Here is a 25,016-nt window from a genome sequence, read left to right as displayed (position 1 = left end):
TTTTAATTTGATGAGTTTCATTGCAAGCCGAGCAAGCAAACTAAACCATATGTATGTAGGAAGTGGATTAAGATCTGTGTGTTGTAACTGGATTATAGGGGCTGATGCATATTCCTATACTCCCTAGGCTTGCATGGAGGTGCATAGGGTACATTTTGGCAGCTTTAACGTGGGTGCTACAGCAGCTAACCCTACTTGTAACCCACAGTTTTTATAAGACTGATTAAGAATCCTGCTCACTCTGCCTTAATCAGTACTGCTGCAGGCTGCTTCCAAAAGCCTTCTTTGTGAACAGAACAGATAGTGGTAGACTTGGAAGCTTTACCTAATTCTACACTTAAACAGCTAAATCCAAAGTTGAAATACGGCTGGGTGTATTTCTGTCCATCCAGTCTTGAAATTTGCACTGCATTGCCACATAGCACAGCCAAGTGAATGACACAACTTTGTAAAGAAGTACAGTGGTATTATCTACTTGCCCTCTGTGATTGCATAGTAAAGAGCAGCAGAAGGATGAGGTCATCTCAATGCTTCTAGCGTCATGTTCCCAGTTAGCACATTTACATGCAACACACCTGATTGACTCCTAATGCTCACTCTCCTTCTTTCCCAGTGTGAGTGCTGCTGTGCAAGGGATTGATATACAGTTTCATTCTGGTATATTGGTTTTACTACTTAAAAACCTGCCTGGTCAGAGAAACTGGTCGCAGTACTTCTCTCCTACCACCCTGTGTCTATTATACTGCTTTGTTTGTAGCTAGTAGGAACTCTCAGCACTGTAAGTTCTAAAGCCTTCAACTGATTTAAAACCATTCTGTGTAGTGGATATTTAGCTGCTAAACACTTTCATAATCACTATGTGTAGCTCTAAGAGGAGAAAACTTAATTTATCCATCTGTGGACCATGCGTGTACACACACACTTAAAAAAACGTAATTGAAGTACACAGGGCATGTATAGCACACCCTGTTCTACCCTGTTGGCAATTCACAGCTGTCAAAATAATAACCACAGTTATTACAAATGATGAACATCTGACACAATATTTATTGTTTGTATCTCTTTATCTTGCATATGAATTGTGTATATTTATAAAGTAACATTGTTACTTTTGTATTTACTCTTTCATCCATCTGCAGATCAAATGGAGCTTTAATCTGCATATCATGTTAAATCTACCTGACAAGTCAAGAAAAAAAAAATCTTTTTTTTTTTCATCCTCCTTAGTTTTTGTTGTTGCTTTTTGTGTGTGTGTGTGTGTGTGTGTCACATTACCAAAAGTTCAAAATTAAAAGAAAAACAAAACCTTTATTCCCTTTTAAAATAACTTTGTAGTGCTTTGTATTTTTTATCTACAGAATCACTGGCATCAGTTTGGGAGACTTTATTGCAAAAGCTAGTGACACATGGCTAGGGTTGATCTTGTATTCTTCTTTCAGTAGTGATCACATACCCAAAGGCCTAGAATTCTGGTCACATGACGAGCTTAGATGGAAGCTTGGAGCAGTGTTCTCCCAAGTTTTTTTAGCTCTTCTGTTTTTCTTTTTGTATATAGGCCAGTTTTAAGTGCATTGCATATCTATTGTAGGCTATTTCTTTTTTATTTTTTGTAATTTATTTGAAATATAATTGGATTTTGATACTGGCTGGTCTTCCAGTTTATATGTGACACCAGATAAAGTGAACGGTTACTGTGTTTTACTTGACCAAGGGTAATATTTCAAAGTGAACTTGGACAACATGCCATATATTAGATCATAAAAACTTGACATAGTGCTTTTGTCTTTATATAGAGGTAATAAATGAGCAGATATGAAAATCATGTACTAATCGCAAAGTTAAAGGGGTTATGTTTTGTTGAAAAGTCACATTTGCATGAAATGCCTGAGAGTAATTTAGAATAGTTTGAGGGATACAAAATTCTCCTTTTGGGCATCTATTTTAAGTAATGTCAAATAACTATTTTTTATTAAAGTAATAAAATCAGCAGCATTCCATTCTGTTAGTCCTAAATTTCAGTGAAAATGTTTCATTGTATTTATATTGCTATGAATCAGAGTGCAATCTATTGTTGTATGCTATTAATAAGTTTAAGCTAAAGGTGGCTGCTTACAGTGTTTGAAATTATTAAACATGAAGTTTGTGGCATCCTGAAAAATGCCTTCCCTTCTATAAAATGTGTCTCAAAACTCGATTCATTGCATTCGCTTCCTGAAGCATTTATGCTTTGGTGGATGAAGTCATCAAAGGTCCCCATTCAAAACCTATTTTTCAGCTACTTTCTGCAACCAAAGCTGAAAACACTTTTTTTACTTTATAAGGATTTGCAGCTAGATAGAAATGAGCCTCCTACACATCTGGGTGACATTAAGGGGTGATCCCAGTACCCATCTGACATACATCTAATATACATAGACCCCTAAGCCCCAAAGGGCCTTGTACAGCTGAACAGTCTGCACACTTGGTATATTCCCCCTGTAAAAATAACCGTGTGCTAAACATTATGTTCATAAATAGGTGCCTAAATATAACTAGGCTTGATCATGGTTGAAATCAATGATTCTTTCTTCAAAATACTCCTAAAATGTAAAGCATTAGAAGAGGCCATGTGTTTTGCAAACATTTAGAATACAGATATGTCTATTGTTTTAGGCATTCTTTTAATATAATACATTTATTTTGAGTATTAAATATATTTTTATCACGGTGTAATTGGGTATTCTGTTAACCCAAGATAAAACCCCTAATGCTTATTGTAAGGCATGCTATATAGACTTCACATGAATAATAAATCTACTCTGTAATATGTCTATTTTTGCACGTATCTAAATCTAATATGCACTTATTGTGTTAATGTTGGTTAAGTGTGTGTTCTTTATGTGAAAACGATAAACAAATTAGGTGTGTGTGTATTATATTTAATATATGCAATCTGCCTTTTAGCTTTCTTCAAACCATTGTTTACCAAGCTTAATTTTCTTGTGAATGAAAAAAAAAAGTAATTTGTTTGAAGTGCACTGGTTAATGCTTATCTAAATACTTATTGTCCTTCTAACAGTTAACCTTTGGACTATGTTTCAAGCTGCTCAAAAACTGGGAGGATATGAAACGGTAAGTTTTTAGATTGTCCCATTTTATAGCACTGTTTATGGCTTTAGGCTTGCATTTCTGCACAATAAAAAGTATAAATATCAATGACTGTGTACCCAGTATTCATCTAGTACTGAGTTGGCAGTTTTGGGATCAGATGTAGCTATTTTCCTTCCTAGAAAGTCCCTAAATAAAAAATGTAATTCCTCTCTAGTGGCTGAGAGACACTGCTTGTAATTATATATATATTATATATGACACGGTCATGGTATACGCTGCTTTGCAGAGAACTTACAACTATTCACAACATTCCTCCCCCGTAGAAGATTAACAGCCTTTTGAGCTATAAAGTTGATAATTAAGTTTCGTACCATGATTGATCAGTGAAGCCGCCCATTACATTGACGAACCAGTCCAGAACCCTAAGGGATGCAAGTGGCATGGCCACATGCCCTTCCTGTCCCCCCCCCCCTTCTTTCCCAAGACTACTGGTAGTAGTCTGACATTAGTAAGTTGATATTTGCATATTAGAACGTTATGGTTTATGGGTTTTTTGTGGAACTCTGGATAACTAGGAACCTGCGCTTTCAGGAGCTACGCCCCCCAAAAAATGGGGGTGTATATAGAGGTACATCTATTGTCAGGGCCACATAAAACCTATGAAATAGCCGCCTTCTGTGCCAAAATGGTATATCTCTTACCATTTTAAAATCCTAAAATACAAAAGTCCTGTCCTTGATCTGATCAATTTTCTAGAGGGAACATCAAGGCAAGGTTTACTTCCAGGCTATGAATGCCTGTGTCTATAGGCTGGCGAGGCAAAAACTTATTTTTTTGTATAGTTGTTATGAGACATAATGGTTTCATATCAGAAGTGTAAAGCATATCATAAGCTTATGTACACATTGTCACAATATTCAAATCCAGCTTAGAACCAGTTATGCAAAGAATTATCTGTGAAAAAAGCAATTTTAGCTAAGAACAGTTACTTTGTGTCACGGTCCTCTGCTCGCTGGCTCTAGTGATAGAACTCTGGCCTTGGGGAACATTTGAAAACCCTGTACTTTCCTTAAAAAAACAAACATATACAATAGGAGATAAACTTGCACTTTTTGGCTCCATGACCACCTCTCTCACACCCCTTTTGACACCAACATTTCAGCATCATGGAAGCACTGACCCAGACTTTCACTACTGCTGCCTGCTACAACACAGATCCATGAACTATATATATATATATATATATATATATATATATATATACTTATGACACTTTATGTGCACACCACTGTACACTTCCATTATGGCAGAGACTCACCAGCGCAAATGAAATGTCACCTGATATGTTATTAATGTGCTGAAGTTCCCTTTAATGCTCTGCCCATTCGCTTGCCTTAGCAGCGTGGTAGCAGGTACTCATAATTGCATAGCAACTTTAAACACAGAGACTGTATATCAATGGTTCTTTCTGCCCATAAACCATTGTTCTACTTCAGTTGGGAGCATCAACAGTGCACACACAACCCAAATTATAGTGACCTAGACAGGTGTCGTAGCTCCTTAGTTTCTACTTTTTTTTTACCACTTCAGCGAAAATTTTACTGAGGGACGTTGTATCAACTTTGGAGATCAAAATTTATCCCCTCTCATTTTTCACATCATTGTGGCTGATTTACAACTTATCTTAATTATTCTCATCCTTTTTAATTCTAGATAAAGATTTATCCAACCGAGCAAATAGTAAAAATAACACACATAAATCCTGCAGCGGTATCCTCAAACATTTTGCCCTCTATCTCCGCTCCATACCTCCCCTCCCCCCATCCCCCCATTCCCTCCACCCTCCTCCACCCCATGCTCACACCACCCATTCTACCTAGTGCTCTTATACCTATTCAACCCATTCATACTCCAGCCATAATTTCCATATGTTCTTATATTTCTTCAAACTGCCTCTCTTTCTATACCAGAGTTCCTCCTTTATGATCATGTCTTTAACCTCTTTTCTTCATTCTACTACTGTTGGGGGGTCTTTTGCCTGCCATTTCCGTGCTATAATCTTCCTTCCCTGAAACAGGCATCTTATAATTGCGGTCTGGGTATCTTTTAGCATGCCATTTGTCTCCATCAAACTCAAAAGACAAGTTCTAGCCTCCATGTCCAGTGAAGACCCAAATACTGCGTTAATTTCCTCCACTCATTTTTCCCAATACCTATATAACTTGGGACATCGCCAGAACATGTGTATCAGGTCACCTCTCCCATCTCCACAACGCTGACATTTCGCATCCTGCCTCCTTCCCAACCTAAATAATTTTTCTGGTGTATAATAAAGTCTATATATCAGGTACAAGTGGAAAACCCCCTGTGACGGTGACAGAGAGATCCTTGGCCCTAATGCCAGAACGTACTTCCACTGCTCCTCCGTTATTGTACCGACCTCTACCTCCCATTTGGTTCTCTTTTTAGACTCCGCTTCCCCCTCCTGCCCCGCCTTATTTATACTCCTATACATTTCTGAAATCAGCCCTCTAGAGCCCCTAGTATTTACCAATTTCCTTAACAAGGGCATTTCGCTCCACTCTATCTCCTTTCCTCTAAATTGTACCTCCAGGGCATGTCTCACTTGCAAATAACCAAAAAATAATCTATTGGGCACTGCAAACTCCTCTCTTATCTCTTGAAACGATTTCAACCTCCCTGCCCTATACAGTTGCGCCAAGCAGTGGATACCTCTCCTGTCCCATTCCTCTATTTTCCCCATCACATTAAGCTCTTTTAAATTTTTGTTGTTCCATATTGGAGAAAACTCAGAGAACCCTGTGTATCCCAATACAGCCTTTACCGTCTTCCAGCATCTAATCATTAGCTGAGTTGTGGGGCAGCTATACCCAAAAAATTCTGCCTCCACTGCCTCCACCACTGTATCGTGACTGATGTTATTCATCCATATACTGTTTCCCCCTGCTCTTTCTTCAGGCAGGTTACTGCCTCTCATAAACTGCATTTGGGCTGCCAGAAAGTAGCCCCAGGGGTCCGGTAGAGCCAGGCCTCCCGCCTCCCTCGGCCGCCGTAACGCCTTCAAACCAATCCTTACCACCCCGTTTTTCCAAATTAGTTTCCTGAACAAACTGTCCAGTTTTTTTAACCAATGTTTTGGAATCGTGTATTGTGTATCACAAATAGAATTTGCGGCATCCATATCATCTTGATAAGGTTACATCTACAGGCGATCGAGAGAGGAAGACTACCCCACACCCGACTCTTCTGTTTTAACGTCACCATTAGTGGTACTACATTGCCGGTTATGTACTGCCCCGGGTCTTTTGTTATATTTACCCCTAAGTATCTCATTTGATTTACTATTTTTATTGAATTAACCTGTCTCGGGAGGGGGCTTACCAGGGGGTCTATTGGCAAGAGCGCTGATTTTTCCCAATTAATTCTTAGACCCGAAAAACGCCCAAATTCTTTAATCAGCTTCATGGCGGCTAACAATGAGGCCTGTGTATCTTCCAAAAACAACAGGATATCCTCCGCATACATTGCGACTTTCTCCTCTACACCCCCTTCTTTTAAAGCCCTGGAATTCTTACAACGTTCTTAGAGCCACTGCCAAAGGCTCCAATGTGAGGGCGAAGAGCAGGGGCGACAATGGGCACCCCTGTCTCGTCCCTCCCCCTAACTGGAACCATTCGGAGCCCTCCCCATTGATCCTAACTTTGGCTCTTGGTTTGTCATATAGGAGTCTCAACCATTTCACAAAATTAGGGCCAAATTTAAACTCTGACAGTACTTTCCACAAATAATGCCACTGAAGGCTATCAAATGCCTTGACCGCATCTAGTGATAAAATAGCTCTATTCCCCCCTTTCTCCGTAGGTATTTGTACATTACCATAAACTCGCCTGATTTTCATGCTCACCGATCTATCCGGTATAAAACCGGTTTGGTCTGGATGTATTACTTTAGAAATTCTTTTTTAACCTGTCTGCTAGGGCTTTTGCCAGAATCTTGACATCTGTGCATAGAAGTGAGATCGGTCTGTATGAGGCTACCTCTAATGGATTTTTCCCTTCTTTTAGCAAAATTATAATAGTGGCTTCTGTCATAGACATGGGCAATCTACCTTCCACCACAGCTCCGTTCAGAACTTCCAATAGTTTTGGGAGCAAAACATCCCCATATCTCTTGTAAATCTCTATAGGCAGACAATCCGGTCCTGGCGCTTTCTGATTCGCCATTTCCCTTACCAGTCTTTGCAGCTCCGCCAGTGTCAACGGGGTTTCCAGAGCGTCCCTCTCTTCACTAGATAACGGAACTATTTTCAGTTTTTCAAAGAACTCCCACATTTCTCCCTCTACATCCAACTGTGGGGCCTTGTACAAACCTTCATAGTAATCCTTAAACACCTCTACTATGCCAGGGGTAGTTCTTATAATACTCCCTTCCCTATCCCATATTGCTGATATAGTGGATGAGGGACCGTTTGCCCTAGCTATCAATGCCAAGTTCTTCCCACTAATTCCCCTTCGCCAAAAAGGTTCTGCTTCTGAAACATCTTCCTCTTTTCCTTTCTCCAGAACTAGTTTCCTATATTCCTCCTGACCCTCTACCCAAACCTCATATCTAGCTAGAGTTGGTTCCTCCACATATCTACCTTCCGCCTCCCTCACCTTTTCCTTTATTCTATGTACCCTGGCCTGTGATTTCTTTTTAACATAGGAGATTTTCTGTATAAAAACCCCCCTAAGAAACGCCTTCAGGGCATCCCAAGTTATACCTAGCGGGGGCGGATCCTGAATTCAAAATTATAAATTCTTTCAGGTTGTCTACAATCCCCCCATCATCCTCAATTACTTTGAGCCAAAGGGGGTTCAATTTCCACTCCCCCCCTCCGACACGCAACCCAGTTCTGATTGAAAGGACTACTGGAGAGTGGTCTGAGAGCCCCCTTGGCTCGTAGTCCACCCCTACTACTATCTTTAGGGCTTCCTCATTACAAAGCGCTAAATCAATCCTGGATAAAGTGGCATGCGTCCTAGTGTGGCACGAATATTGCTTCACACCCGGATGCCACTTCCTCCAGATGTCCACCCATCCTACCTCTTCACAAAATTGGAGGAGCGGACCCCTAGATAACCCTCCCGAAGCCACCCTTGCCGGGAACCTGTCTAAACAATTGTCCATGGCCATATTAAAGTCCCCCGTCACTATAACCGGCACCCCAGGGTTATCCGCTGTAAAGCTTGTCAATTCGCTAAGTATCTCTGTGTTGAATGGTGGAGGTATATAAACGCTTGCAAGAAAATGCAATCCCGACCCTCAATATTACAGTAGAGAAAAACATACCGACCTTTCTTGTCTGAAGGAGAAAACCAACCCAGTGTTTATCAGTACACTCACCCCCCTCGAGTACGAGGTGTGAGTTGAGTGATACTGCTCCTGATAGTTTCTATTCCTCAAAGCACTAACTGTATCTTTATCCAGGTGGGTCTGATGAAGACAGAGTATCCTGACATCCCTTGATCTGGCCATAGAAAAAAATAGCTTGTTTTTTACTCACCTCCTTTGCCCCCCCGCACATTCCATGAACATATCTTCATGCACCTAAATGTCCCTGAGGGTTCCCTCCTACCAGTTTTTGTGCCTACCATTCACCTGTTCCTGTATCTTAACTCCACCCAAAATAATTCTCAATCTCAAAATCATTATGACTAATGTTTGAAATTTTTGTGCTTTTGCTTTTTGTGTGTATTCAATACTTCACTCCACTCCACAGCCTTACCACCCTCCCCCCCATGCAACCTTATACATGCCCCCTTCCCCAATGCTTCCCAGCCTCCCCCCCATCCCACCCCCCCTCCCCCTCCCCCTCCCCCACCAGCCCAACCTCGGGCCCATCTCACCGGGCTTCTAAAGTGACCGTATTAACCCTCTAAACGTGGGTGTTCCTCCTTCCCCCTTTTTACGTTGCTACCCGAACCTTTGTAAGAGGGGAATTACCCCCAACATAACCAGTATGTAAAGGATTTATATCTACTGACCCCCTGAACCCACACCTCTATATAAATACATCAGTGAAAGAAGAGAAAAGAAAAAAAAAAAAAGGGAGGGGAGAAATGGAGAAAGAGAGAGAAAGGGAAATTAAAAGAAAAAATCAAATCCCCAAATGTCCATCAGTCCCCTGGACAAAAAAACCCAAATTCTATCCTCCTCTTCCCTCCTACTTTTCCTCTATGGCCCTTCACTGTGTCGTGGCCTTCCCTCATTCTTCTCCAACCATGAGAAAACTTCTGCAGGAGCATTAAAAAACTTCACCTCCCCATTTGCTGTTACCCGTAAGCGGGCTTGGTATAGTAGCGCATAACCTATTTTGTGCTGCTGTAATCTCCGTTTACACTCTGTGAACTTTGCCCTCTGTCTCTGCAGCTCAGGAGAAAAGTCTGGATATAGGGATATTCTTGCACCGTTATACTGTGTGTTTTTCATCTCCCTTGCTCTCTGTAGAATGGTGACTTTATCTCTAAAAAACAGAAATTTAACAATGAGAGGCCTTGGCTGACCCCCTGAAGATGGGATCCTAGGGGCAACTCTGTGTGCACGTTCAATTGCAAATAGATTGGAAAACGAGTCCTTGCCAAATATATCCCTAAACCATCCCTCCATATATTCTGCAGGGTTATTACCCTCGCTCTTTTCGGGGAGACCCAGAACCCTCACATTCTTCCTGCGTTCCCTATTCTCATATTCATACATTTTCCATAGGCACATATCCAATTGCTCCTTCATCCTTTTGACTTCATGTCTCAATGGGTTCACATCATCCTCCACCTGACTGAGTCTCCCCTCGAGAGCGGTAGTCCGAGCGCATACTTCCTGCATATCTCGTTTCAGCATGACTAGATCATCTCTAATACCTCTGAGCTGATCCAATAAGTCCCACAGAGAGATCTTACAGACATTGATTGCTAGGAGAATGTCTTTTAAAGGTGGTTCCTGCGCTAATATCCCCTTACCCTCTATTATTTCATTACTCAGTCCACTCTCCCTTTCCAGATATGTCTGTGATGCTGATTCCGTAACTATGGGTACACAAACTTCAGCTGAGCCTTGACTTTTCCTTCCCCCAGGGTGGTTGGTCTGCGCCCCTTGATGTTGCGCACCCCCCACCTGGCTACCTTTCTTAGGTGTGCAGATTGGTGTATGGGCAAAACGCTCCAGCTTCGCGGCTGCTCCCTGACCTGCTTTGTCCTTGGGGCCGCGCAGATTATGCGCCCCAGATCCTTCCTGTGCTGCAGTCTCCTCTGACCCTTTCTTTCTAGTCATCTTGTCTCCTCTCACCCCTTGGGTCTTCAAGAATAAATGGTTATACAGTCTCTGCTATATGTTCCTTCTCACGGAGTGTGCTATTGACCCCAAGGGGGAGCCTCCTCCAACCAAGCAACCGAGCAAGCCGTGCAAATGAAGCACTAAACAGTGCACTCACTCCCCCCCTTGCAACAGCCTCTCCAGCCTTCAGCGTCCTCCTCCCCACCCTCCACAATAGGAACTCACCAGAGGACGCCCCTAAGGGGAAGTTTCCAGGAATCTCATCCAGGGAGACCACAAGCGGGATTTCCCACAGCTCCCAGCGTACCTGAGCGGTCTTCTTCACACAGCCGTCCGGTCAGCCGCTCTGTCCAACAGCGTCTTCCTCCCTGCACTCAGCCAGCACCGCCGCTCCGATGAATGATCCTGTAGGATTTAGGCTCCTGTCCCCAGAGAAGCGTCAGGCAAAGCTCCGGTCAGGTCTGAGCAAATCGCTCGCTAATTGACCCCCCTACATCCACGGTGTCCGGCCGTCACAGGCATAGGGAGAGCCGCTATATCGTCTAAGCCTCCAGCGTGGGCGTCAGGAGGAGCAGCCAGGTCTGGTCCCACAACGCTCTCTCCTTCCCCTCAACCTCCTGTCATGCCCATCCCTCCTACCATCCTGCAAAGATTACTACCCTGGTATGGAATCACTGTTACTACTTCACTGTCCAATCCTTTTGCAGGGGGTGGGGACGTGACCTAGCTGTGTTGCTTAACTGTAATAGAGAAAGTCAGGTCACCAAGGCCAAGTGCTGTGTGAAAGGGTTGTGGAAATCTTAGGACTGGGTGGACAATATAAACACATATAATGAAAGCCAAAACAGCTTCCATAATATGTATTTTTATAGTGTACTTGTTTGCATATAGTTCAGCTTTGAACCATCTGATAGCTTCTTAGAGCTCTTGGATTGGATTCGATCTTTGTGTTTGGGTTTTTAATGTCAGCACATCTGCCATATTCATTTTGAGGGGTTCTCATTCTCACTGTTGATTTATTAGTTGCCTTTATATCATGGAGAATGCAACATGAGACGTTAGAACATGCTAAGATTGACAGAATACCCAAATGTAGGTAGGCAGGAACAAGGTCAGGAGTTATAGCACAGGGATTTTACTCTTGGAGTGACACATTCAGCCAGAGCATGACTCAGTCCACAAAGCTCCATCTATAACTAAAATATCTCTCTTTAATGGGCTGACCCTTCAACACACACACAGGCAGTGGGAGCAACACATTTTCGCTGAGCATAGTTTGAAATTCTGACTCTTGGCAAAGATCAGCCTTAAGAATACATTTTTCTGGGATTGTTTGAGAAGCATGAATTGTGCAATGCCGTTTTTCCCAGTTTAACCAATTTGGAATAAAAGCTTATATAAACAATATTTCAGAATAGCAAAGCACATTGGGGGTTTATTGAAACAGTCTCGAAGCAAAGCTTGATTAATTCCAGCTTTAGAAGAATTGTAAACTTGTCGTAAAAAGTACAAGTGGAAAACACATGTAACTCTTCCCCGTCAAGGAAATTAGTTGGGTCTGTAATTTTTTCCCATGTTAAGAAAAAGCTTATTATTGTATAAGCAGCCAAGATTGTAAAAAAATAAAAAATAAAAAAAAAAGAAAACTTCACTTGGCAAAATACCTGACATCTGCTCATGTCTAATAATGTAGAATGTGTTTAAAAGCTTTAAAACATAATCAGATGGGGCCATTAAGAAAGTGAGTTTTGCTTCTCTCTGCTGTAATTGTGGTGTAAAATAGCTTAATGGGTGAAAAGCCACCAGCAGATAAACAGGAAGTTATCAGTTATTCAGAAAATTCTCTCTCTTTTTTATTAACTAATGCTATCTGACATGAGTGCTCTATATTTAGCTCACACATACATTTTGATGGTCACGGAGTGCACACTATGTTCTTTGATCCAAAAAACATTAGATAAAGCAGAAAAGATTGAGATTTTTTTTCCCTGCAACTTACAGCATTGAAATAAAACATTCTCAAGATATGACATCTGTACTAGAGAAATAAGAGATGTCAGCAGTAATTGTTTCCAGATTTTGCTTTGATTAAATGAAATGTATTTCTGTTTAATTGCTGGATACTCTAATCTTTGAGTATCTTTTTTCCCCCGTCTGTAATTTTACATGCATGTAAACTTGAAAAACATGTCGTTTTTTGGATGTCTGAGAATTTAAAGAAAGAGAATAAGTTTCCTTATTATGAATAAAGTTCAAAACAAGTAAAATAAGGAAAGTGGGTATGCATAACACTAGTTTAATACAGGCTATGACTTGTTAGATTTTCACATTTGCTTTGCTGTTTTTATTTTACATGTATAATTTTTACCAAGAGTTACTGTAACATGAGTACATTTTCTGACTTCCCCTTGCTACTTGTTACCCATTTCCTTGAAGGAAGTAGAATCAAGTCAAATTGTGCCCCTTTTACCTCACGTCACCTCTTCTCATTTATGCATTCTCATTTATGTATTATGAGAGCGATTGAGAACTACAGTTTTTATTGGAGGTAGTACTTGTCAGCCTATTTAAGGAATGTTTTTTGGTGTTATATACCTATGAACAAAGACAGCACTTGATACATTTTCTGATGATTCCTTAGCATTGAGGCTGGGTTCACACTAGTGTGATGACAGACATCGCATGTGATTTGCATTGAAGTGCAGATCACATGCCATGTCTGTGCAATGCAAATTCTGCCATACAAAATGTATGGCTGAAATCGCATCGCATTTGCACCAAAATGGCGCAGAAACCTTTTTTGGTCTGCACTGAAATCAGATCACATGGGTGTTCAGATCTATGCCATCCAATACCTGTACCATTTGACAGTTCACACTGCAATATGCGAGCCGATCTGGGGGTGTCCACTTTCTATTGACACCCGCAGCGGTTCGCATAGGGTAGTGTGAACCTCGGCGGGTTACATGCGATGGGGGAACTCTCACTGGAATCACACAGGTTCTCGCTTTGCATATATGTGAGCCAGGACTTAGGCTTTATCGTGATGCTATAAGTACCAGTTCATATATATGAGATGTGAGAACCCGCGTGATTTCAGTCCGAGTTCCCGCATCACATGTCATCGCATCACATTTTGTATGGCTAAATTTGCATCGCACAGACATCGCATGTGATCTGCACTGCAATACATGTCTGTCATCGCACTAGTGTGAACCCAGCCTCAGGGTAATAAGAATGTGGAACTCTCTTCCACAATCAGAGATGTCAGCAGAAAGTATTGATACTTTTATAAGACTCTTGAAACCTGCATCTTAGTGAACACAATATACAAGGATATTAGAAATGATTATCGACATAAACACACATATGCCAAGAACACAGGTTGGACTGGATGGACTAGTGTCTTTATTCAACCTTGCCAACTATGAAAGTATGAGCCCAACTGAAAGTCCAGTTTAATCCAGCAATGCTGTACAGAAAGACCCTTGCTCTCTGTGTGGAAGCAGTGGTCTTCCTGTAGAGTCTATAGATAGCTAACACAACTCTAAATGAGTTAGAGCTTGGGCTCCCAAATTAGCAGGGGTCATGAACTTTGCTGATTGAAAAGTCATAAGTCTGACTCAACAGGAGCATTGTCTGACCTCTGGAGAGAGACCGCTGCTTACACACAGAGACCAATGGTCCCACTACAAAGCATGCTGTCAGGGGAAAGTCTTTTCTACTCAGAATGAGTGTGCTTTCTAAAGTAAACAATCTCAAAGATTTTGAATGTATTTAGCTTGCTTAAAATAAGTTTAGTTGAGTTTTAAAATGAACATAGTCTGTAGTGTCTGCGTGCGTTAAAGTCCTTGTTTCAAAAACATCAATAACATTTAGATTAGCTGGATGTGTAATAAAGGCAAAGTATAATGCATTTATAATAAATGCATATTTTGAGCTATTTTTGCAGTGTTTTCTTTTCACGTTTTTACAAGTTCTTCCATTATTTTGTTATGGTAGTATAAGTAGAGTTTTGCAGATTAGCCTTTAGAGGCAGAGTAGATAAGACACTACCATTACTTTACCTTTGTGTTGAGATAAGATATCAGTAATGTAGGATATGCATTGTTTTCAGTGTGTTGGCTGGCAAAGTGCAGCCATACATGGATAGAAGTACAGCCAGTTCAACAGAAACTGGACAAATTATGATCCATATGTGGGAAGCCTCCACGCTGTCAGAACACAATAGCACAGTGGAAATTATTCCCCCATCCACATCGAGTGTGCGGATGGGGGAATTAGGTCTTTTTTTTCCCTCATTCAACGAGCTGGTTAAACAAAAAAAAAATTATTATTGTGAGGCCTGCCACCTTATAGAAGTATATTGAGAGTAGAACAGTGAAATACAACAAATACATAGCACTGCAGGAAAGGAAACCGAGCCTGAGTATGTAATAGGCAAATATGGTTGCCCCATGTACATATATAAGGATTTTTATATGGAAATGTTTTTCTTTAAAACAGTTCACAGTAATATTAAAATATTAGTAAAAGTGATATTATTAATTTCCTAGCTATAATTGAGAAGACATTAGTATTTTGCCTATACTGTATGTGGCTGTAGTGGGTATGAGGAATTTTTCCCAGGTCAGACAATTTCCTAATGTATGGAATTTATTGCAGCTGAATGTATTTATCCTGTTGCAGTGCTGCAGTAAATGTAAATCAGTATCTTTGTCCTGAAAGCATATGAAAGATGTATTCAAGTTTAATGATTCTCCTCTGTGACTTGCGGAAAACTAGGACACTCAAATAACTCACAAGCCAATAAAATCTGTGAGGAATCCAGCATATGTACAGATTATACACAGATATTTGTCATGCCATCGTGTCATAACTGTAATATGTGAGCATTTATAAAGATTTATAATGGGAGGAACAATTATCAGTGTTAATCTGCAGCAACCAGTCAGAAATATAGCAGCTGCAGTCAAACAGCGAAATGCAGCAGAATCAGACCCCACCAAAATATCACCCCTTCCCCCTCCAACCCCCCCCCCCCCCCCACCCTGCCCCCACCCTAGAAGACCCCTTCATGTGCATGTTTGCTTTTTTTTTTTTCTTCTCTTCAGATCAGTCCTTGTGGAGCTAGGCAGTTATTCATAATGCACAGAGCCACGCTGATGCGTTTCTGCACTGTGATCACAAGGAGTCATGGTGACACCTACCTCAGAGGGCAGGACTGGAGTGCTCTGCATTCACAGTACATCCTCAATCTTCTTTGTTGGATGACACTGGGCTTTATTCAACCTGGAAGATTAAGGACATTTTGTGGAGGAAAAGTTGTACTGCAGAGATAACTCTGGATTGATGAGAAGTGTTGCAGCGATGGCCAGGTCAGTTTGAAACAAAAAAACGATGTGAACTGTTTTATTGGTGCTTCTGTTCAGTCTCTTTTTGTAATAAACATACCTCTGACACAAAAGGACACATCAATGAGGCGCTGGGGCTTTCAATACTTTTTTTATACAAAACAGTGAAGAGGGAATTCATTTGAAGAGCTCACTGGTCCTCCTGTGGGTACCTTGAAGGTCACTTAAAGCATAAACCACAGACCAAATAGTAAAATAGTCCAAATTGTGTTAATGGTTTACACATAAAACAGCAGGTGCATTTTGGGTGCCGTATTTTGGGTCACCCTTCATCAGGGCTGCAAAAAGTAGCAAAAAAAAATGTACATTTGTGCAATATAATTCTAACCATCCATTTATGGTCGGAGCCCTATGTCCGGGAGAGATGTGATCCACATAAACACGTCACAAGACTAACAACATAAAGTAGACCTGAAGTGTGCCCTGGTCTGCTCGACGGTATGCCAAGAGAAGGGGGCATACCCAAGATAAGTGAGAGGATGGTTTTGTAGAGAAAGTGTTTTAAGAGAAGTGCCCTAAGAAGAGGAATGGATGGTTGAGTACCACGCACTGGAACCGACCAGTGTGGGTGGTCTGCTTAAATACCCCCTGAGCTCCTCCCATAATTTCAGGCCACCATACTGGCCTTCCTATATATTCGTTCAAAAACACAATCATGAACAATATATTTGTATATGGACAAAGTATATGTGAATATTAACTACCTGTATATAACAAATCCTATAAATCAGAAAATATATAATCATGTATACTGTAAGTAATTATAGAATAATTTGGGAGCTACTAAAAAAAAATACTTTATGAACCTAACATGAATGGTAATAAAAACATATAATTTCTAAGCAGAATATAGGGACCATATGTTTGAAAATTGGTTGTTATAGTACATATCTCATAAAGTACATCCTAAATAAATAGCTGCATTTTTACCAATATACCAATCCAGAGCCCCCATTCACACTTAGCATGAGCATAGCTGGATGATTTGGAGGCTTTTTTTTTTGCTTGCTTGCAGGCACGCCTAGTAGTACAGGAGCAGAATTGCACATTTTTTGGCCACACAGGTTTTTAAATGGGAGCTCTTGGAAAACATGCATAAGCACATATTATTCAAGTGTTTTTCAGGTGCTCCTATTAAAGTCTATGGGCCCAAAATAGTGTGATTCTGCCACAAAGAATCTCATACACTCTTTGAACTTTACACGATAGGTGACAAGCGAAACAACGTGAATTTGAGTTGTGGTGTGCTTTGGGAATAGGGAGCCACGAAATGCTCAGGTATAATTAGGCCTAGTGCGTTTGCCTGCAACAGATCGCATGGTATAGTAGGACCATGTTTTAGGGCCGGATCACACCATGAATTGCACAGGAATGCGTTGTGCGCTTTCACATGCAAGCCAGGTGTCCCTTGAACTCACCCTTAAAGGGACCACAACCCGAACAGTAGAGAAATGTATCTCCCATCCAGGACCCATCCCTGGCATCCAGTGCACCCTATATATAAAAAAAAAAATTAAGCACAGATGCGTCTCTCTTAGTTTTAAACATGATAGATTTAGGCACTGACAGAGGAGTTGTAGAATGTTATTTGTATGTATCATGTTGATATAAACATGCTTCTGTTATCTAGTAACAGTTATCATGATTTTTTTTTTCCCTGGTTTATATAGGATTATCATATTGCTAGAAATGTAGCTGCAGTATAAGGCCTCATGCACACTGGACATTATAAAAACGCAAGTAACATTTGCTGTAGATTGAGTTTTTCTGAATTTTTGCAGTAGCGTTTCTCTGTTTTTTTTTTTTTATATAGCATTTCTTAGCTGTAGCAATTTTTGGCTGTTTTTTAGCAAAACTATACTCCCATAAAAGCTTATGGCTCAAAAGCGCAGAATAACCAAATTTTTTAGCACTTTTCAGAGTTTTTCAGCTTTTATCACAGAGCGTTTTTACAGCTGAAAAACGCCTCTTAAAACCCACTAGTTCTGGGTTTTTTTTCCAGCCAGAAAATGCCCCTGCCAAAAAAACTCTAACAGACTATGTGTGCATGGGCACATAGGATAACAAGCTGGGGAATTTAATGGCTGCAGAAAAAAAACGTCCGAAGCCAAAAACAGCAGCTGTAAAAATGTACAGTGTGCATGAGGCTTAAGATGTACTTTATGAGATATGTGCTATAGCAACCCATGTTCGAACTTGTGATCCCTATAATCTGCTAAATGACATCATTTTATTACCATTCGTTTTAAATTCATGTAAGGATTATTTTGTTTTGTTGATACTCACATATAGATTGCCCATATATTCACGACTGTTTCGTGTTTTTGGATTATTTACATGGAAATGTATAATATTGTCTATATTTACATTTATTTGTAAACTTTTTGGTAACTGATGAAAAGAGAGAGTGGCTTGGCCCCATAACAGTAATGGCTGCTTTTAGAGCATTAAAGTAATTTGAAGACTTTTACAATTTGGTCTAGTGCTCTATCTTTGGGTTATGCTTTGAATAGCCTGCTGGTTGAACAATAAAGCAGCAGATGCACCTTGATGGGGTTTATCAATGCCCTCTTGTAAGCATACATTTGCTGTTTAAAGTGGTTGTTGCCCCATATAAGTAAGTTTATACCAGCCCCTCTATTAGAGCCTGGCCTAGCTTACTTTATAACTTTTCTATAAAAACGAGGCTTGTAAATACCTGTTTAGAGCTGTCTTTAAGCCGGTCACATGACTCGCGGCCGCTGTACAGCTCCGATGGATAGCTTTTGCAGGAGGGGCCGAGATCTCCTTATGACGTCTGGGGAGGTCACATTGACGCTCAGCCCCTCCTGCAGTAGCCCTGGAAACCAGCCAAGAGTCATGTAACCGGCCTGATAATTTTTTTAAACAGGTATTTACAAGCCTTGTTTTTATAAAAGAATAATACAGTGTGCTATGCCAGGCTGTAATAGAGGGGCTGGCAGTGACCATTTCAAAGTTTCTACTAATAGCGGCAGGGGGTGGAGAAAGAGACACAGACACTGAGCTGACAGGCAGGGTAGGAGGGGGTTAGGGGGAGAGATGAGAGCAGGGCTGCGGGTGATGGAGGGACGTACACTAACAACGATTGTCAGGAGCCCTGATTTTCTGCTGTCAGCGCAAAGAGGGGGACACAGGAAGTGGCAGGTTCAGGGAGGTTTTTTACAGTTTAGAGAGGGGCAGATTACACCGCACAAGCACTGTGCTGTTTAATCTGCTTTAAGGGACCAGGATCTTTTTTTTTTTTTGGGGGGGGGGGGGGGGGTGTTAACATTTTAACCAAATTCTGAGCCTCCCAGTCTTAAGTGTTGCTGTGCAGGGAGTTACAGGAAGCCATTCTAAATAGAGATTCAGGATCTTATACAGCTATATTTAAAAATAAATTTAATGATTTGTTAACAGAAGCATAACTGCAGTAAATGGTGTTTGTTATCAGCCTGAAGCTCAGCTGTAAACATATGTAGGCTAGACTAATGAATGTCAATGTCTGGTTGCTGTGGGGCACTGTACACCATGGCCATTTGCACTTTGTTACACAATAAACTTCTGTTGTATAACATGCACAGAATATAATTGCCGTATCACAACGTGAATAATATGACAAATCATTAATATAAAAGCTCTTGTTTATATTTTACAGATTACTGCACGGAGGCAATGGAAACATATATATGATGAACTAGGTGGCAACCCAGGAAGTACTAGTGCTGCTACATGCACACGTAGACATTATGAGAGGTAAGAATTCAAACAAAAGGCATTTACTTTAAAGATGCTTGTACAGCTGTGTGCATATCAAGTGCGGACCTGGGCCAGGATAGGTACAGACAGAAGCTGCAATGGATTTCCTTTTGATTAAAGTGATGTATTGGGGTAGTTTCTACTTATTTCAAATGGATTCTTAAATCGGACATCACTTTTTGACACACCTAAAGCCCTCTTCTTATGGTGACAGCAGTCTGTGTCCTGGACCGGTACAGAGGGGGCATGCCTTTTCATCAAAATATTCACAAAAAGCTTGGCTGTCATTTCAACAGAACTTGATCCGGTTTGGATGTTGTCCCACATGTTTCAGTTTTTCCCTTCTCTAGCCACTGTACTTTTTAACCCTGACTGTAATGTTCAATTGTTCATGCAAATATTGAAACCAGAATGCTGTTCTTAATGCACCAGTAGAGGTACCACTGTACTGCACAATTCTGTATTTTACATTCTCTAAAGAGTCTCCTCCCATCAACCTGTGAATACATTTCCCCAGGTCTGCTGCTGGCTTTACCCAAAATTAATCAAAGGGACCGCATATTAATTTAACATTGTCACTGTCTTTTCAAAGCCTGTTTTAGGTCCTGGCCCACAAGTTCTGTACAGCTGATGCATCTAAAATTACTTGTTGAATTTTATTTCCAAAAATGTTTTAAATCCGTTCTGTATCTTGTCACTTTGAGCATTTTTTGTCTTTAACATTCATCCATCTGTTTTTGTTTTGTTTTTTATATTTTAATTAATACAATATAAGATTGATTTGATGCAAAAAGCGAAGTTTACTCAGTGCTGACATCTCCCTAAAGCTGGATACACACTATACAATTTTCTGTAGATTTTTTTTTCCTTTAGATTTATCAAAACCATATAATATGAGGTCAAACCTTAAGAGTTTCAATTTTTATGCAATCAAGTAGGCCCTTGCACTACATGGTCTCTAAAGGAAATCGGACAACAAAAGTTGTATAGTGTGGATGGGGTCTTGGTGTAGACACATTTGCACACATTTCAGATGTTCTTAGTACAGCACATAAGAAAATGTACAAAAATGTTACAATAATAGCAGAACAAAAGGCTTATGTAATTGTGTTTTGTCAAAATGGAGAAGTAGAATATTGTCAGTGTTGATTTTTTTTTCTGCTAACTTCAAGACGTTTGGCAGATGTTCTTATGAGGGTTTTTTTATGTGCATTTTAATGCACAATGACTATTACATGTAATTACATGCAGACCTGAAAGGGTAATATTTCAGGATGTAATGAAGGAGAGAAAAAAAATCTGGAGATCTGGTTTCATTGTTTAGGCACAGCTTCCAGATTTTTAAATGTATTGCAAATGTAAGGCTCCTTTGAACATGTTGAAGAACTCCGTATATAGGTATGGGGTCCATCATATGCAAACTTATCCAGGAAGTTCTGAAAACTGCAAATAAAGTATCTCTAGTTTTATAAAAATGTGCATATTTTTAATAATCCTTTACATGCAGTAAAGGATTACCCCTCCCCTCCCTTCATGACCAGGCTACTTTTTTGTGGCACTGCGTTACTTTAAATGATAATTGCGCAGTTGTGCAGTGCTGTACCCACAGAAATTGTGTCCCCCCCACAAATAGAGCGTTCTTTTGGTGGTATTTGATCACCACTGCATATCTTATCTTATTTTTTGCGCTATAAACAAAACTAGACCGAAAATTTTTGGGGGAAAAAAATATTATTTACTTTCGGCTATAAGACATTTAAAAAAAAAAAAAAAAATGTCTACATTAATTCAGGCCAATATGTATTCCATGTATTAGGCCATATTGATTGGTTTATATTGATTGGTTTATGAAAACGTTATAGCATCTACAAACTATGGGATATATACTGGAATTTTTATTTATTATTTATTTATACTAGTAATGGCAGCGATCAGCGACTTGTAGCAGGACTGCGATGTTGCTGCAGAGGACACTGACACTTTTGACACTTTGCAGGAACCAGTGACATTAATACAGTGATCAGTGCTAAAAATATGCACTGTCACTGTACTAATGACACTGACTGGGAAGGGGTTAAAAATCTAGTGTGATCAAAGGGTATAATGCCCCGTACACACGATCCGAAAGTCGTACGTAAAATGCCGCATTCGAAACGATCGTACGATAATCGGATCGTTAGTACAGAGCTTTCGAGAGCCGATCAGGACAGTTCATCCGATATTATTCTATCGGACATGCACGGAAATTTTTTCCGTACGATGCCAGATCGTACGATTTTCGTTTAATCGGTACAGCTATCGTTCGAAAATGCAATACAAATGCATTGCAACACATGACATCGCTTCCGAATTTTTATTCTGTCGTACGGGAATTTTCGGGACTTTAGTAAACTCATCAGATTCGATGTGAGATTAGCATGCAAACAAAAACGGACGATCATTCGTCCGATATTCGGATCGTGTGTATGGGGCTTAACTGTGTGCCTAGCCAGTGTTTGTGGAACACAAAATTCATCCCTCCCCCCGTCAGAATGGAACTCGGCCTTGTTTACATAGGCAGAGCTACATTCTCAATATCTGCATGATGATCGGCGGGTGCCAGCAGACAATGAGTGCCTGGCACCCACAGATCGGCTTTTGCTGTGATCATGTGTATATATACATGGCCACAATGCTTCCATGAAGAGCACTTCTAGTCACACTTCTCCAGACAGTAGATGGGTGTACCTGGGTCCCACTGGTTTTGGCTAGTTCTGTGCTGATAGCACTGCTGGACATCTTCCAATGTCAAAGAGAAGTAAGCATGATGTGTCTTTCATTTATTGCCTTGTTTCCTTGGCCTACCACTGCATCTATGGTTCTCAGGGTTGCCTGTTTCTACAAAAGAGCATGAACAGCACATCTTGAAACCCCAGTCTGATTTGAAATCTTTGCCTGGAAGAGACCTTGTTGATGCAGTATAACTACCTTGTGTCTTGTTGTGAGCTCTGTCTTACCATGGTGTATGACCTGTGACATGAAACAGTCTTCCACAACCTCACTTTAGTAGAAGCGTTAATCTGTTCCTCACTCAGTTTTAAGCCTTCTACATAGCTGTTTCAGTTAAAGAGGAAGTAAACGCTGATTTTTTTTTTTTTTTTTTCTTACCTGTAAAGTAAAGGTATAATGTACTAGTATGCATTGCATACTAGCACATTATGTTAAACTTACCTGCAAACGAAGCCCTCATCATCCCTACTCAAGGCCGCATCCATCTTCACCCGTCTTCCCTCCGGGGCTACGGACTCCGGCTGTGTGACTGGCCGGAGCCATATGACATCACTTCTGCGCATGCACTGGCGGCCGTTCCTTGCATGTGCATGGATATCATCCTCGGTGCAGTATACAGTAAATATCTCCTAAATGGTGCATGTTTAGGAGATATTTACAGTACCTATAGGTAAGCCTTCTTCTAGGCTTACCTATAGGTACAAAGAATACAGGAAGGTTTACTTCCTATTTAATGACTGTTTCAACCACATACACATACTTATGTGTATACGTACATATGAAATTGATCATTAGCACCTGTTTGGTATAATTAGTTAATCATACACCTAATTTTAATCCTACCAAATCCCTGACTTTGTGCAAGTATAATAATTGATGCTGGTTTAAAGCCAAAGAGTAGTCACATCAAATATTAATTTGATTTAGATTTTTCTTCTGTTTGCTCACTTTGCATTTTGTAAATTTACAAAAATGCACAATTAAAATATATATTTTTAAAAGCATTCTTACTTTACAGCATTTCTTCACACCTGCCTAAAACATTTGCATAGTACTGTATATATGTGTAGATACATATATGTTTGGCTAGAGTTCTGTTTTATTTAGATTGCCAAAAATAAGCTTTGTTCTCGGTTTCCAAATGCTCTACTGCTGTAAAATTTCAAACACAGTTGTGGTGTCATAATGCAAACAATCCGCTGCGTATTTATTACATGTTAATCATTCAACAATTTCTTAATGAAAGTATAATTTCTTAGAACAGGCGATTAAAAATAAATTTAGGCCTGACCACATCCTTGAGAGTGGTGTGTGCATAACTCATAAATGCTTAAAATTAGAATGTGAACAGATATTTATTTCTTTTTGTCATAAACCAGCTGGAAGAAGCTGGAAGTTGTTAGGAATAATGAAATGAAAGGACAGTAATTCTGTGTTGTTTAAGATATGATGGCTGATGGGTTTAAATTGCATCCACAGCACAAAGACCCTACAGAAGTCCATTGATTCCCTGGACTAACACAGATTAGTGCAGCCTGTTTTTTTACAGAATTTTTGAAACAAGGTGCCTCAGTCAAAAAGGAATAGAGCTTGCAGGAAGTGCACTTCATTTTCCCTAATACATATTGATGAAGATATACTATCATCCATGCATAATGTTACTACACACTGCTAGCTATGATTACTTTGACTACAACTACTCCTGTGTCTGAACTCTCCTGTGCTTAAATCAGAACTCCAGGCATTTGAACCACCTACCCATTAACCCCCCCCCCCCCCCCCCCTATTCTACCCCACTAGAATTTGTTTAAGAAAATCCCTTTACATACTTATTTCCCTCCAGTGTTGTAGTCAGTCTGGTGACATCATCGAATGCCTTCTGTGGGTTGCAGCATTCTTCCTGGACTGAGCGTCGCTCATGTAATTTCATGTGAGCATTGCTCTGTCCTGGAGGGCTCTCTGGAAATGGGCAGAATGACATCACTGCTCTTCTGTCTGAAGAGGACTGCTGGCACTGAGCAGAGGAGGATAGCGCTGGACCATGGACAGGGTAAGAGTAAATCAAACTTATATAATCATTTTTTGACACAGAATAGGGAGGCTAAAAAAAGGAGTTCTTCTTTAATGGTTTCAGACTATAGTGAGTTTATGTGTCACCATTAAGACTGTTATTTCTCTGAATTCTAGTGTAAATACCCATGGAGACTTTGCTAATAGCGGTAAGCGCCACAGATCTTACATGATAGGCATGTTTTAAAGGCAGCCTAGTGTTCTTGATTAGTTAACCGTTTCAGGACCAGCCACCGCAGTTTTACTGCAGCAGGCTGCCTCCCCTGCGTAAATCACGTTACTGTATGTGATCTCGCGGTGTCCGGATAGCAGGCGCGCCCACTGCACAGCGAGGGCACCGATGCTCGTGGCCGACGGCTGCAGTGACCGCTGGCCACGAGCGATCATGACCAGGAGACACAGAACAGGGACAAGTGTATGTAAACGCACACTTCCCTCTTCTGTTCTGACAGGAGTGACAGATCGTGTGTTCCTATTAGCTAGGAATCACAATCTATCACTTCCTGTAGTTAGTCCCTCCCCCTTCAGTTAGAATCACCTCCCAGCGAACACAGTTAACCCCTTCACTGCCAGTGACATTTT

General features: G+C 40.5%; 1 protein-coding gene across 4 annotated transcripts in view; it reads left to right on the top strand.

Moving 5' to 3' along the window:
• Nucleotides 1-25,016, top strand: part of ARID5B (AT-rich interaction domain 5B) — a 406,103-nt gene that overhangs the window by 325,187 nt on the left and 55,900 nt on the right. For all 4 annotated transcript variants that reach the window (XM_073596260.1, XM_073596262.1, XM_073596261.1 and 1 more), the window contains 2 exons: nt 3,059-3,111; nt 19,495-19,592. In XM_073596260.1, the coding sequence (XP_073452361.1) occupies nt 3,059-3,111; nt 19,495-19,592 (151 nt within the window). The remainder of the gene's footprint in view (nt 1-3,058; nt 3,112-19,494; nt 19,593-25,016) is intronic.

The sequence above is a fragment of the Aquarana catesbeiana genome, linkage group LG08 (assembly GCF_042186555.1).
Source record: "Aquarana catesbeiana isolate 2022-GZ linkage group LG08, ASM4218655v1, whole genome shotgun sequence".
NCBI lineage: Eukaryota > Metazoa > Chordata > Amphibia > Anura > Ranidae > Aquarana > Aquarana catesbeiana.
The sequence above is the reverse complement of the archived record's forward strand: the minus strand, read 5'-3'. Positions and strand labels throughout refer to the sequence as shown.